We start from the raw sequence: 14920 nt of genomic DNA, 5'->3' as shown, positions 1-14920 counted from the left end.
TCCATGTGTTGATTTGTTCTTGTTTACAAGCATTCATTCACAAACTATTTATTTCTTAATATCAATGGCATATTTCATTAAGATAATTTCATAAACAATAACCTGTGGTGTCTTTGAGGAAGCTCTGCTCTGACTCTGAAGCTACATACATTGCATACAGTATTATAAATCACCTTTCAGTCCCTTTACTCTTGGAAAGCTCACACCATCAGACACAGGCCAGCAGATATGGCCAAGAAATGACGAATGATCACTTGTTACTTGGCTTGCTTACCAGTATAGATCATTTATAAAAGTTTTTGTTTTGTGTCTATTTTTTAAACTGGACAGTTAAGCTACTTGAAAAGCTTAAATGTGATTAATTTATCAGTATTGTGAGAAGTGGTAGTCCCTGGATTCGTTTCATAAATACTGTTCAGTTATTGGACAGTTTCAGTTCTGCGAAGACGAAGGTATCATTATTATTTATGAACCATTTATTGTAACTGATTTTCACGAGTTTGTTGTGGACTGATACACTTCTGTGAAACTTTCCCTCCCTGTACACACTCAGTGTTTGACCGTCTCTGGAAGGTCCTGTTGATGGTTGTGGCTTTGTGACCCCTGAAACCCTGATCACTGTCATTTTTGACAGATTCTATGGCTTGATGCCGTGGAGCTGTCAGAGAGACAGCCGCTCCAGTGTGTCTCACCTCCTTTGCAGGGTGTGCGGTGCTGGCTGTGCTGCGCCCGGTACGCCTCGATCATCTCCCACTCTCCGTTGTCCCTCTTGATAGGGAAATTGACGCTCAGGACGTGGTTACACGGTTTGATGATCTTCAGGATCCCGCGGACCCGCTTCCTCTTCTGCTCGGGGCTCTCACGGGTCTTCAGGCCCTCCACAAGCTTGTCCTCCACGATGGCAGCGCCCTTGTCGAAGAAGCCCTCCACCATGGAGAAAAAGTTCGGATCGTCATCCTGGTCCACGGCCTGGCTGTAGCCGCGGAAGCGCAGCGCGGACGCGGGCAGAGCTGTCTCCGCAGCAGTGGCGGAACCCGATGCCAGGGCGCTGCCCGCTCCCCGGGTGAGTAACTCCCCGAAATAACGGTACATGTTTGGTCTACCAGAGGTAACCGTGGAGGGAAGAGGAGTTCGTCGACTGAGGTTTAGGAAAGTGCGAGGAAGGCGAGCAAATGCTAAGAGGAACACGAATACCTTTACCGCAGGAGCGGCTCCTCCTTCTTGCCACCCCTTCCTGTTAACTTACACCGCCGCTGCCTCGCTCTGTGTGCCAATTGGAAACGAACTGACGACGTGAAAAGTTCGCTCTCATGCATTTTGTGTTGAAAACAGTCAGTTTGCTGCTCAAAGCATTCTGGGATTGCTAGCAACGCGAACTATGCAGGCGCTCCCTTTGTTGCAACTTTCCTCCCTCGCCAGGTCAGTGTCGTGTGCTTACAGAGAGCAGTGGATCCCTGTGGACTCACATGACCCAATGAGCAGGTTTCTGGACTCATAAGTGACCCGTAGGGCTTGGTGGGAATGGCGAAAGTGAAGTGATCGTAAATCATAACTGAACTCAACGCGGCGGGTAGGCGGTTGGGCACGAGACGTTTCATGACGAAAACGTGAGGGGACAACTATGGGGTAGAGCTACGGGGGAGAGCCGCACAGTGCAGCAGCCTGACGTAGGGACAGTGTTTCCGAACGAGCTTCTTCTGAAAGCCATTTAAACCGTAAAACACAGAAAGAAATACAAACTGGTATTACAGTGACAGACTAACTCTGAACACGCTCATGTCCTTTGACCAGGTTTCTATGTTTCGCATTTCTGTTCGGTACTAGCGCATCAAGCTGCCTGACAGGGACCAGTTCCATTTCCGGCTAAACATTCAAATTAAAAGATCCAAGCGATAAAACGTTAGGATTTATGTTGAGACCAAGGGGCAACATTCGGTGTAGAAAAGTAAAGCCTATGTGAGAGTACTAAAAGTTGTTGTTCATGACCATAGACTGTATATAGAGTGGACAGCATGGTTCCGTCATTTACCATTGTACAGTTATGAAGCCAAAATTCCCTCCTCACAGGCGCAGCCATTGGTAGCAGTTGTGCAGCCAGAGTCTGCGCAGTAGAGACTGTGAGGGATTCTGGGAGAATCTTAGTGGAGCCAGGCGACAAAAATATATTGTTTTTTTTCTTTCAAGAGTCTAATCACTTCTCGACCACACCTCCCCGACACATACTACTATCCCCGAAAAAAATACATGAGTATGACAGCTGTCAATCATCGTTAAACGTGATGTAAAACCTCATTTTAACCTCAGATAACTTATGAAAACAATCTGGAATGACTGGAGAGCTGGATTTTTTTACCTATGCTGCAGCCAATAACCAGGGGGAGTAGTTTTTGTGGCGGCCTCACTTTGATGATGAGACGACGTCCATTTTTTTTTGGTCCATGGTTTTGGTATTTAATCCATGTTTTAACATTTAGCTTGCATTTTAGCCTCTAACCTTTGTTTTAGCATTCAGCCTTTGTTTTAGCTTGTTTTTTTTTTGTAGTCTACGTTCATGACTGACAAGCGCCCTGTAGCTTTTAGAAAGGAAACTCACAGCTGGCATCATAATCAACATGGCTGCGTCCACAGATTGGCTTCATTTGGGGGTTTCAGGAACAGATGGGTGGCATCACAGAGAGACTAAGTCCATGTTTTATACAGCCTATGGTTGAAACAGTCTGTTTGATTTTTTAAATCTTAATTAAAGTTTTAGATGTAAACCAAACTACATTAAAAGTAAAAGTGTGATAGTAATTCCTACATATGTCAATAATGTGTGGGGTCATCATCATCATTTTTCAAATACTACAGCTTTTTTGACAGGTTAAGTCGTACTGGTTTAGGAGTGAACCTCAAGATTAAGTAAAACCATATATATATGTATATAATGTAAATCTAAAAAGTAAACTTCGATTTCACCAGCTGGTTTCACTCTGTAATATTATTAGATTTAGATGATAAAGAACAAGCTGAAGGGACTAATAACTGTCTAACTTAACCTGGAAAAAAACAGTTGATAAGATATAAAAGCCTTCGCATGTGCACAGGGAATCAGAAATGTTTGAGCAGACACATGATGGAGGCTGGATCCCGCTGATGTAGCTGTTGGTGTCTAATCTCAGTCTGACTGAGTGAGTGAAGGCAGCAGCTGGTAACTGAATCTGTCACGTACACGAGAGGGAGAGACAGAGAAGGAAAAAGGAAGAGAGCAAGGAAGGAAAAGGAGGGGAGAGGGAGGGTTTGGGGAATAGAGTCTGTTTGGTACTGAAGGTTATCACACCTTACAGTGTGGACTGGATTTAGCTCCGTCCAGATCAGGTTTTCATCCTTTTCCCCTTCTCTCAAACACAGATGTTTTAACTGTGTGTGCTCAGTGAATTTGCTCACGCAGTCTCTCACAGTGTTGAACCTCTTCCTCTCTGGAGTGATTGATCAGACACAAGAGACACGTGTTACTCCAGGTGTTGTTTTGTCAGGATTACACCTTTCCACTGATCTGTGGTCCCTTAGCTGACTGTTTGAAATCTGTTGCTGCCTTCAAATTAAAATGACTGTACATTTCTCATAGAAAAAAACATTTTCAGTTTCAACATTATCTGTTGTTTCTACTTTGAGGTGAACATAGACTTTTGAAGTTCCTTAAACTACCAAACTTTATTGTTTTTTGTTTTACGCAGCACTCCTCCACTTTTTAAGACTGAAAACAAATTGGCACAAGGTTTTTTTTTTACATTAATCATAAGATTCCTAGGGCTGCATAAATCAGCACTTTTTTTTCAATAAGCAAGCTAATTTTTTCCCTGTTAGTTCAATAAGCTGTGATCAAACAGCCGTATAGTGGTCTGCTCCCTGTCTGTCCGCAGACACTCTCACCTGCTACTCTTCATCTACAAATCTGTTCTTAGGCCGCTTCCGTCTTATTTGACCACATATTTGATCAGGTCTAGTAACCATCGTGGGCTGCGCTCACAGGATTTCATTAAAATGTTTGTTCCTCAATCAGAACAGAACTGGGTAAGACAGCCTTTGAATAAGCCACCCCCTCTACAGGGAATACTTTCTCGATGGATGTTAGACTGACAGAGCTAATCACTGTGGGTGAATTAAGACTTTCTTAAGGGACCAGGAGAGAGCTAGCCTTGGACAATGTGACTGTTTTAATTCTTGACTGCTTCTTATTTTGTTCTGAATTGGTGTTTCCAGAGCAGCTTGGTTTCCATGTGCTGATGTCTGAATGTATTTGTAATTCTTATTGTGTAACTGTCTGCGGCTGCCATGCCAGGCCCCTCTTGAAAAAGAGATTTCAAATCTCAATGAGGCTGTTATCTGGTTAAATAAAGGATGTAATAATAGCAACAGTCTGTTAGAGAGAAATGACAGGCTGTCTGTTGTTCAGATGTTTTGATCTCCTGATTGATCCACAGACAAACTGAAGGTCTCTGAGTGAGGAATCAACATCAGAACCCACAAACACGCTGTGAGGAAGGATCAGACCCTCCCCCATCACCCTGCTCTCTGATTTGGCGGCTCTGCTGGTTATTGTTCCCAGCTGTGAAACACCTCCGCCTGTCTGCATCCATGATGGAGCCGTGCTCTGCAAGCTGTTTCTGCAAAGTCATGGTTGTATAAGATGAGGCTGGTTTTTAATCAGAGCTGAAAAACTCCAGAGAGACATTTTCACGACCTCCAATAAAACCTGGACATCAGGAGGTCTAGAGATCCAGCTGAGAAATCCCCTGTCCACTTGGGAAGTGTGGTCCTCTCAGCCTGAGCTCTGTCTCAGGTGTGCCTTTGAAGACAACATGTGTGACCGGCCCAGGATCCTTGTCTTTCTCGGGGCTCCTCCTGCCTCCTCTGTGGGGTCAGGAGCTAGGACAGAGGAAGAGGAGTGTCCCCCTGTCCACTGGAGACACCTGGAACTCACCTGGCAGGATGGTCATCTGAAGCCTTCAACAGGTGATGAACTTAGGGATCAAACCTGGAAAGTGCATCTCTAAAATTAGTATGGTTTTAATGTAAAGAAAACTTTATGAAAAATAAAACAAAAACAAAAACAAATGAAATAAAATCTTTATTCCACCAGATAATACTCCCATTCAGAAATAAAATCTCTTTCCTAAGGGAGCCCTGCTCTGGCCAAGACAGAGGCATAACAAGTCTGACACAGAGAGCTCGACAGGACCATAGACAACAACAAATAAACATTACATCAATAAACAAACAGTGCCAACAGGATTTATCAGTGCAACATCAGCACAAGCTCATCAGATGATCCTTAATTCCAGTTTTAAAATAATACAGACCAAAAATAATCTATATTTAGGTGATCCAATTTAGGCTGAGATAGTTACAGAACATCAGTATGTTTGAGTCCAGGTAAAAAGGCTGCTTAAGTGAGTTTGTATATCAATTGAAAAATGGCCTATGTGTCTCTTATAGAAACCCAAGTTCACCAGTCGTCACATCCTGGTAGGCACCTGATGTGATGACTAACAGATCTTCATTCAAGAGAGAAAACAGGTGTGATAAAGTTTGGACAAATACAGTCACCTCGTTAAAGTCAAAATCTTAGTCATCTTTTTCCTTTCTCTAAGACCTGGTGGAGTACGTCATCTTTAGTCCTGTTTCCACCAAGTACAGAGGTGCGTACAGCACACATTTTGCGGCGTTTCCTTTGACCAGCACATATCCCTAAATTACCGACCTGTACCGTCCCACTTTTAATATCCTTCTGTTGGGGTGCCAGACTTACTGATCTGACCACAGAAGGTAGAGCTAGAACCACTGCAGTCCTCTGATTTGTCGAAAGAATGGTCACTTCCTGTGTGACAGCGGTAATGAAGAACAACTCATAACCTTACCAGGCTTAAATCTCCAGTCCACTTCCTGAAGAGAACTTTCTGTTGTTTCGGAAAATGGCGTCACCATATGTCTTCTTCGCTGGATTCATTAGCGGGGTACACCGTCGCGCTGCTATGTGGTCACGCTATTGCGCTGCTGGTGGAGCTATCAGCATCTGGCTTATACACCGCCTACCAAGAAGGGCATGGTTGGCTGTGGAAACACAAACAGGATCAGGCCCTGCTGGTCCAACCCGTACCAAACTGTACTGGACATACTGGACTGCTTCGTGAGAACGGGGCTTTAGTCTTGTTAGCATTTAGAACCGGCCTTAGTTCACGAAGATTCTTCTGGAAGCACTGAAAACAGCTGGTATGTAGTAAAATGTCCCTGACACGGAAAATGATGAAGTGTAAAGAAAGATGTCGTGACCACAGAAACAAGACTTTACATCGTTCATAGTTTAATATAGATTACTCATACAGATTGCAAATAGAAGAGGACCCAGTATACCCTTGTGGAACACCACTTACTGCTCAGGTAGCTTTGGAACCACTTAACAGGTACAAGCAAAAACCTGATGTTAGTGAGCCTGTGTTAAAGAATGGAGTGATCCAGTGAGTTAAAGGCCTATCATGTTGTTAGGAAGACGGTGACACGGTGTTCTTTAAGTGGTCAAACTCTTTTAACTTACCTTCTTAAGCTGCTCTCCCAGTCTGGGTGCTGTATTTTTTTTACAGATGTGAGATTTAAACCACTGTGTGTTTCATATTTCACAGAAAACTCTAGAAACAAAGAGGAGCTGTCACCAGAGGAGGGCCAAACTGAACTGAGTCCAAAGACCAAACCGGACGAAGCTCAGACCTATCAGCCTGACTCGTCCTCTAAAGGAAAGAGGATCGCTGAGACCCCAGGACTGTTAGAACCACATATTTTACCAGAACCAGAAAGAGATCTTCAGTGTTTGGCCTCAGTTCATGAGTACCTGGAGGGCTGTTTCCCTGCAGCACCAACAGAACCACAGAATCCAGAACTACAAAAACCAGAACAACTTGGGTCCAAACATCAGTCATTATCTACCGTCCCTTCTCTGTCCACCCATGCTCAGTTCCTGTCTACCTGGACTCTGAGCCAAGCCTTGATCCTGAGAAGCAGGCACTGTAGCATCCAATCAGCATCCAGCCCTGTGAAAGCCCCATGTCCTCAGACTCCCCCAAAAGACACCCAAACTCCCCCATCTTCCTCCTCCAGCACCCCAGAGCTCTTCAGCCCAGTAACCTCGACACCTGGGGCCTCAGTGGAGCTCTTCAGCCAACCATCCCCATCCCTGAGGGCTGAAGAGGGGGGCGTGGTTGTTGAGGTCACCAAGGAGGGAGTCCTATGCTCCCAGGAGGCGGAGCAACAGGTGTCCAGGACCTCCCCCCTCAGATCCCCTGAAGTCAAGAAGGCTCGGGTCTCAGAAAACCTGCCACCTGAAGCATCTGTGGCACTCTCAGAGAACACAACTGTGGCCGGGCTCAGAGGCCCCACCACTCCTCTGATCGGGTGCAGCAGACAAGGGTCCCCGTACTCTGTGCTGGTGGCAGTGGTTCACCCCTGTCATCTGAAGGAGGTCAAGGTGAGGACAGGTATCCAGGGTGGGTTGAACGTCCTAATAACTGTTTAAGTGCCTGAAGTCTAAGATAAATCTCCTGATCTGGTTATAGGTAAAATCTGGGCCGGCTGCAGGGACCACCGTTGCCCTGGCGTCCATTGTGGTGACAGATCAGTCTGGTGTTGAGATGAAAGTTGTGCTCTGGCGGCGAGCAGCATTCTGGGTGTTGACTGTGACACCTGGAGACATCCTGCTCCTCACAGGTACAGACAGGAAGTGTGATGGATTAGATTCAGGCTCACCTGAGACTGTTGGAAAGGTGTGTGTGACTGATGGAGCTGCCCCCTGTCAGGTCTAAAGGTAAATGAAGATAGGTGGAGAGGAGAGACAGTGCTGCAGTCCACCTTCAGCAGTAAGCTGCTCAACCTGGGACCAGTCATCAGCTCCAGCTTACCCCAAGGTACAAACAACGCCCCAGCATCCTCCTCTTCGTCCCTATTCATCCCTAATCCTCCCCTATTGCCCCTGATCCCCCCTGATCACACTTTGACCTCCCTTATGATCACTGATCCTCCCTGATTAGCCCTGATCCCCCCTGATCAGTTTTTATGATCCCCGATGAACCCTAATCTGTCCTGATCCTCCTTAATTGCCCCGGTCCCTCTGATTGCCACTGATCAGCCCTGATGATCCCTGATCACCCCTGATCACATCTGATCCTCAATGAGCCTCCCTCATCAACCCCAATCGTCGCTGATTACCTCTGATTGCCCTGATGATCCCTGATCACCCCTGATCCTCCTTGATGATCCCTGATCCTCCCTAATTGTCCCTGATCAGCTATGATCTTTCCTGATCTACCCTGATCATCCCTGATTGTCCCTAAACAGCCTTGATTCTCCCTGAACGGCTTAGATCCTCCCTGATCAGCCCTGATCCTCCCTAATTGGCCCTTATTGCCTCTGATCATCCCTGAAAGTCCCTGATCCTCACTGATTGTCCCTGATCCTCCCTGATCACCTCTGATCCTCCCTGACTGTCCCCGATCAGCAATTATCTTCCCTGATGATCCCTGATCCTACCTGATCAGCCTATGATCCTCCATGAGCTATCCTGATCATCCCAGATTGTCCTTGGTGATCCCTGAATGCCCCTGATCATCCCTGATGGTCCCTGGTCACACCTGATCCTCCCCAATTGCCACTGATCCTTCTGGTTGCCCCTGATCAGCCCTGGTGATCCCTGATTGCCTCTGATCAGCCCTGTTCAGCACTGATCAGCCCTGATTGTCTCTGATCCTCAATGATTCTCCCTGATCAGCCCTGATTATCCCTAAACAGCCCCGATCCTCCATGATCAGCATTAATCAGCCCTGATCCCCCCTGATTGTCCGTGATTCCTCCCTATCAGCCTTGATTGTTCCAGCCATCAGCCATCATTGTACTTGATGATCCCTTATAATCCCTGATCCTCCAAGCTCTGCCCTGATTGTCCCTGATCCTCATTGATCTTCCCTGATTAGCCATGATCCTCCCTGATCAGCCCTGATCAGCCCTTATCGCCCCTGATCAGCCCTGATCCTCCATGATCTCCCCTGTTGATCCCTGAATGTCCCTGATCAACCCTAATCAGCCCTGATCAGCCCTGATCAGCCCTGATCCTTCCTGAATGTCCCTAATCAGCCCTAATCAGCCCTAATTCTCTCTTTTTGTCCCTGACCAGCCCTGATCTTCCCTGATTTTCCCCACCTTTTCTTCCTTCTACCTTTGGAGTGAGAATACAGACTGTGTTCGTTTAGAAAGTACACCTCTCTTTCCCTCTGTCTTTTAGCCCCTCAGCTTGTCGATGCTCGCTCTCTCACAGCCCTATGTGGCTTTTTGCGGAAGTGGCGCCCACTGCTGGTTTCTTTGAAACCCTGCCCGGCTCAGGACATGAGCCGCCTTCCTTATGCCAGTCTGAGGTGTCTTCAGGTCAACACCCTGGTCCATGCCCTGCTGCGTGTCACACACTCTCAGCTGAGCACAGGTGAGTCTTCTCCTGTTAGGTCAGGTGACTCTGTCACAGCTTACTGGTCATAAACAACTGATGAAATGATAAATCCACCTTTAAAAAGCCCCCTGCTTCTTTACTGAAGCACAGAGAGCAGTTCATTTATCTGCTCAATCAAAGATCTTCGTGTGAATGAAGCCATGGTTCTGATCATCAGATATCCCTTTAAAAACGAATGATGTTAGAATTCAACACATCTTGTACAGAGACCAGTGTTTTTTTCTATTTCACCTCAAAATGTTTAGAAATATCCCCCTGTCATACGTTAGAAGGGGAACACAAAACACAGACTCTCCTATTAAGACACACATAAGGCTGATAAAGTTACAGGTCCATCCAAACTGACCCTGAAAGAAAGAGCAAGGTCGTTTCAGGTTGTACGGCTTCATTAACAGGAGCTGGACTTGACCACTGAACAGACGAACCGTGTGTGGTACAGTGATCCAGAGAGACTGTGTATCAGTGCAGAGTGGAGGAGGTGGTGGCGGGATGATGGCTGACAGGCAGAGGTGGACTGAGGCAAAATATCGGCCCTGGCATGTAGGGCCAGACTGGCCCACCACATCTAATAACACACACCTTTTGGGTCTTTTTGGTCTCTTGAATGTGTCCTGTACCAACTGTGGGCCTCTCTAAAACCATGTCCCTGAAGCCATTCAGTAAGTTAAGGTGAATCAGTGAGAGTGGACGCATTAAACACATCCAAAAACTGTCATTTATGAACGCTATTAAAATGTTTACCCAGTACTCCTTTTGGGTCAGTGTCATATAAACAGCTGCTAATGCTAAGGATGTTATTCACCCCTTTCACAAAACACAAACTTGAAGAAAGAACATCGGCCAAAATCATCTTATTGAGTTTTTATCAGTGTATCAAATTTACCAAGGGACTGGGTTACTTTAGCCTCTCATTACGTAGACTAGGTGACTGCTTAGTTTTACCTTAAGCAGTCCAGCCTTTAGGTTCTACATGATACTGTTCAAACCACTGCCACAGTTCACCTGTACTCCCCATGTCATGGTCACTGTCTCTCTATGTTTCTTGGAAGGGATGAAACTGAAATGTAATTTCCCCTCAGCATCCAAAAAGTATTTCTGATTCTTCAGATTCTGACTCTGAGGAAGGATGTTACCACCACCACCACCGTCATCATCCATGAGAGTTGATGGAGGCTCTGCTGTGGCAAATGGAATGGCTGTAAAATGGATTTAGTTTAAAAAGGTCTAAGAACAGGTTTATATAACGTTAACAATCTTGAGCTGAGGTTAATGTGAGCAGAGGCTCAGACAGGATCCTGAACATTGTCACAGCTTGCTTTGGTGTGTAATGACAGCAGATTAACACTCTGGTTGAAATGCTCGTCAGCCTGGAGGAGCCAGGCTCAGTCTCACTGCAAGGCCGGCTGTCAGGTCCAGGCTCTGCTGACTGTGGAGCAGCCCGATGGCCAGCAGGGGGCGCTACTGCTGTGGGGAGCAACTGTGGACTGGCTGCCTCGCATCAAAAGGGACAGAGGTACACACACACACACACACACACACACACACACACACACACACACACACACACACACACACACACACCCACACCCACATGCACACACACACACACACACATGCACATACATGCACACACAAACACAAAGAACCTCCTCAGACCGTCGTAACTGCACACATACATGATAATAATAATAATAATATAAAAATAAAACATTTTATTTAAAAGCACTTTTCAAAACACTCAAGGACACTTTACAGTAATTAAAAGCACAACTTAAAAGACAATCATTTAAGAGAGAAATAAAACCAACAGGCAAAAAGGAGTGAATTAAAGTTAATAAAATAAATCAGTGGGAATGGAAAATGCAGATTTAAACTGACAGATTTTTGAGTTTTGATTTAAATAAAGCAAGAGAGTTAATGTTCCTGATGTGAGGTGGAAATGAGTTCCAGAGTTGGTGAGCAGAGCGACTGAAAGCTCTGTTCCCCATGGTGCTGACGGGTGGAGGGCACAGAGAGGTGGAGAGAGGAGGAAGACCTGAGGGAGCCAGATGGCGAAGAAATGTGGATAAGATCAGACAGGTACGGCGGAGCGAGGCTATGGATGGCCTGAAATGTATACATAAGGATTTTGAAAGTGATTCTGAATTTAACCGGGAGCCAGTGAAGCTGCTGGAGGACAGGGGTGATGTGATGTGATGGAAGAAGGGGGTTCTGGTGATGATGCGAACTGCAGAGTTCTGGACCATTTGGAGCTTATGGAGGGATTTATAAAGGACACCAAAAATGAGTGAGTTACAACAGTGACAGAGACAATTAATGTTACATAGATGGAAATATGCAGACCTGGTTTTATTATTAATATGAGAACGAAAACAAAGTGAGCTGTCAAGGATGTCACCCAGACTCTTTACCTGAGGAGAGGGGGACACTGTGGGGCTGTCTATGGACACAGAAAAACTGTTAGCTTTGGACTGTGGATCAATGTTAAGTTTAAGGAAGTTTGAGGTGAACCAGGCTTTAATCTCAGAGAGGCATAGGTGAGGGAGGAAGGTGGGAGAGTGGAGTCGGGTTTACTGGACAGATAGAGCTGGGTGTCATTTGCGAAGCAATAAAAGTGGATACCAAATTTACGGAAGATGTTGCCTAGTGGGAGGAGGTAGATGACGAAGAGTAGGGGCCCCAGGACAGAGCCCTGAGGCACACCCGAGGTAACGGGCAAGACTGGGAAGTGAGGGAATTGAGTTGGATGAACTGAGTGCAGCCTGTGGGGTAGGAGTGAAACCAGAGCAGGGTGGTTTCAGTGATACCTACTGAGGAGCGTCTGTTGAGGATGGGGTGAGAAATGGTGTTGAAGGCCACACTTAGATCAAAGAGGATGAGGATGAAGATAAGACCGCAATCAGCTGCCATGAGGAGGTCGTTGGTGATTTTTATGACGGCTGTCTCAGTTCCGTTGGCGGGGGCGGAAAGGACTGGAAGCGTTCATAAAGGCTGTTACTGGTGAGATGGGGGTGGAGTTGAGATAGATAGATAGATAGATAGATAGATAGATAGATAGATAGATAGATAGATAGATAGATAGATAGATAGATAGATAGATAGATGGTTAGATGGTTAGATGGTTAGATAGATGAGATCTTTATTGTCTCCCATGGGAGAAATTTGTCTTGGACGCGAGGGCGTAGAATGTGTCCATTACATATACACAATTTAAAGCACAGTTTACAGTATATTGCACAATGCCCATGAATAGAAGAAAGAAAGAAATTAAAGCACAATGCCCACCGAGAAAAAACTAAAAAACAAATGGATTGCCAATTCTCGTTGTCTTGTCACACACAAACACACCCACAACACACTAATACACAACAATACACACATGCTGTCGCACAAATGTACACACATAACAGGCTGACACCCAAAGACACACACACACACACACACACACACACACACACACACACACACACACACACACACACACACACACACACACACTTCATCTCTTACTGTCGTTCAATAACTTAATTGATAATGGTACAAGAGAAAATTTGTATCGGTTCAATTGACAGTGAGGTTGCCTGTATCTTCTGCCTGAAGGCATAGCTGAAAATACAGTTTACAAAATGAGAGATCCAAGAACAAAAACAATAAAAAATGAACTAAGTGAAATCCAACATGCTTTTGAAGTATTCTACAGAACTCTATATGCTGAAGTCCCAGGTGGCAGCATAACTCAAATGGACAATTTCCTTAACTCCCTGGATTTGCCCACAGTAAACGAAGAACAGAATAAGATATTGACAAAAGACATAACTGAGGGTGAACTAAAAGCTGCAAATAGTAGGCTTAAGTTAGGTAAGTCACCAGGATCTGATGGCTATACTGCAGAATGGTATAAAGAATTTAAAGAAGAGCTAACACCTACCATACTCCGAACATTTAACTGGGTATTAAAACAGGCACAGCCGCCTCCCAGCTGGAGGGAAGCAATAATCTCTGCCATACCAAAAGAAGGCAAAGACAAATTGGAAAGGGGGGCTTTTAGACCAATATCTGTTTTCAACATAGACTATAAAATATTTACTTCTATCATGTCCAAAAGACTAGAACAATTCTTACCTAAACTAATACACAATGATCAGACAGATTTTATTTGTCAACGCCAAACACAGGACAACATAAGAAGGACGCTGCATGTTATAGATTACATTCAAAAAAACAGAATCCCTGCAGTGGTGATGAGTGTTGACGCGAAAAGGCTTTTGATTCTATAAACTGGAACTTCCTCTACAGAGTTTTACACAGATTTGGCCTACACAACACTATCATTAAAACAATACAGGCACTGTATAATAAGCCTACAGCTAGAATTAAAGTCAATGGTTACCTATCATATAATTATAACCCACCAAGCGTTTTCCAATGGAAATACCCTCTGGATTGGAAGGCAGAATGCCTCAAATATCTGGGCATCATAATACCCAAGGATCCTACTAAACTCTATGATTGCAACTATTCAGTTATAAATCAAAAAATTAAAGAGGATATGGCAAGATGGAACCTAATTCCTTTTTTAAGTTTCTGCTCAAGAATTGAATCTATTAAAATGAACATAGTGCCAAAACTACTATATTTATTTCAGACTTGACCAATTGTGATTAACCAAAAACAATTTGATGAATGGGACAAAACAATTTCAAGGTATATATGGCAGTATGGACGACCAAGAATTCCTCTAAAAACTTTGCAATTAGCAAAAGAGGAAGGGGGATGGGGCCTCTCTTCTCTTAAAGACTACTATTGGGCAGCACAGTTGAGCCCTATTGTGTGCCGGTGTAACCCACCATATGATGCTCAGTGGAAATGCATTGAGGAAAGTATACTCCCCATTCCCATACAGGCAATCATAGCCGACAGCAATTTACAAGGCTACATACAATTTATTGGAACTCCACGAGTAAAATTGACTCTCAAGATATGGAAAACAGTTATCACGGAATATAAACTGCAGGATGACAGTACAGTCCTAAAATGGTGTGCATATGATACAGACTTCAAGCCTAGCAAATTAGATAGCAGGTTTAAAGAGTGGACAACTAAAGGTATAACTGCTCTCTGCAGCATAATTAAAACTGGTACACTGCTTAGCTTTGATGTGCTTAAAGAAAAGTTTCAGTTAGAAAAGCAAGACTTCTTTCGATACTTACAGTTGCGGAATTTTGTTAACAAAAAGGTAAAAAAAAAGACTGATATCAAATACAACTCTAGTGGATTTAATCAAGAAAGCATACAACTCAGACAGTGGAGGTAGAACTATTTCTTCTCTGTACAAAGGTTTGCTGAACCTCAAATCACACCAACTATATACATCAAATCAAGATGGAAGAATGAAGG

General features: G+C 44.6%; 2 protein-coding genes across 3 annotated transcripts in view; one reads left to right on the top strand and one right to left on the bottom strand.

Moving 5' to 3' along the window:
• Positions 1-1092, bottom strand: part of LOC141794769 (glutamate dehydrogenase, mitochondrial-like) — a 35695-nt gene extending 34603 nt beyond the window's left edge. Inside the window, exon 1 of the mRNA XM_074675262.1 lies at positions 693-1092. Within this exon, the coding sequence (XP_074531363.1) occupies positions 693-1092 (400 nt within the window). The remainder of the gene's footprint in view (positions 1-692) is intronic.
• shld2 (shieldin complex subunit 2) overlaps positions 926-14920 on the top strand; it is a 20460-nt gene continuing 6465 nt past the window's right edge. Inside the window, exons 1-7 of one of the 2 annotated variants that reach the window (XM_074675261.1) lie at positions 926-1063; positions 4464-4995; positions 6660-7498; positions 7587-7737; positions 7827-7934; positions 9305-9499; positions 10890-11036. In XM_074675261.1, the coding sequence (XP_074531362.1) occupies positions 4842-4995; positions 6660-7498; positions 7587-7737; positions 7827-7934; positions 9305-9499; positions 10890-11036 (1594 nt within the window). In that variant the 5' untranslated portion in view covers positions 926-1063; positions 4464-4841. Of the gene's footprint in view, positions 1064-1313; positions 1420-4463; positions 4996-6659; positions 7499-7586; positions 7738-7826; positions 7935-9304; positions 9500-10889; positions 11037-14920 lie in introns of those variants that run through there. The other variant, XM_074675260.1, reaches the window with a different exon arrangement.

This window comes from Halichoeres trimaculatus, unplaced genomic scaffold, assembly GCF_033239565.1.
Source record: "Halichoeres trimaculatus isolate MK-OKI-2021-1 unplaced genomic scaffold, fHalTri1.1 fHalTri1_scaffold_8, whole genome shotgun sequence".
Taxonomy (NCBI): domain Eukaryota; kingdom Metazoa; phylum Chordata; class Actinopteri; order Labriformes; family Labridae; genus Halichoeres; species Halichoeres trimaculatus.
Note: the sequence above shows the minus strand (reverse complement) of the source record. Positions and strands in the feature narration are given on the sequence as shown.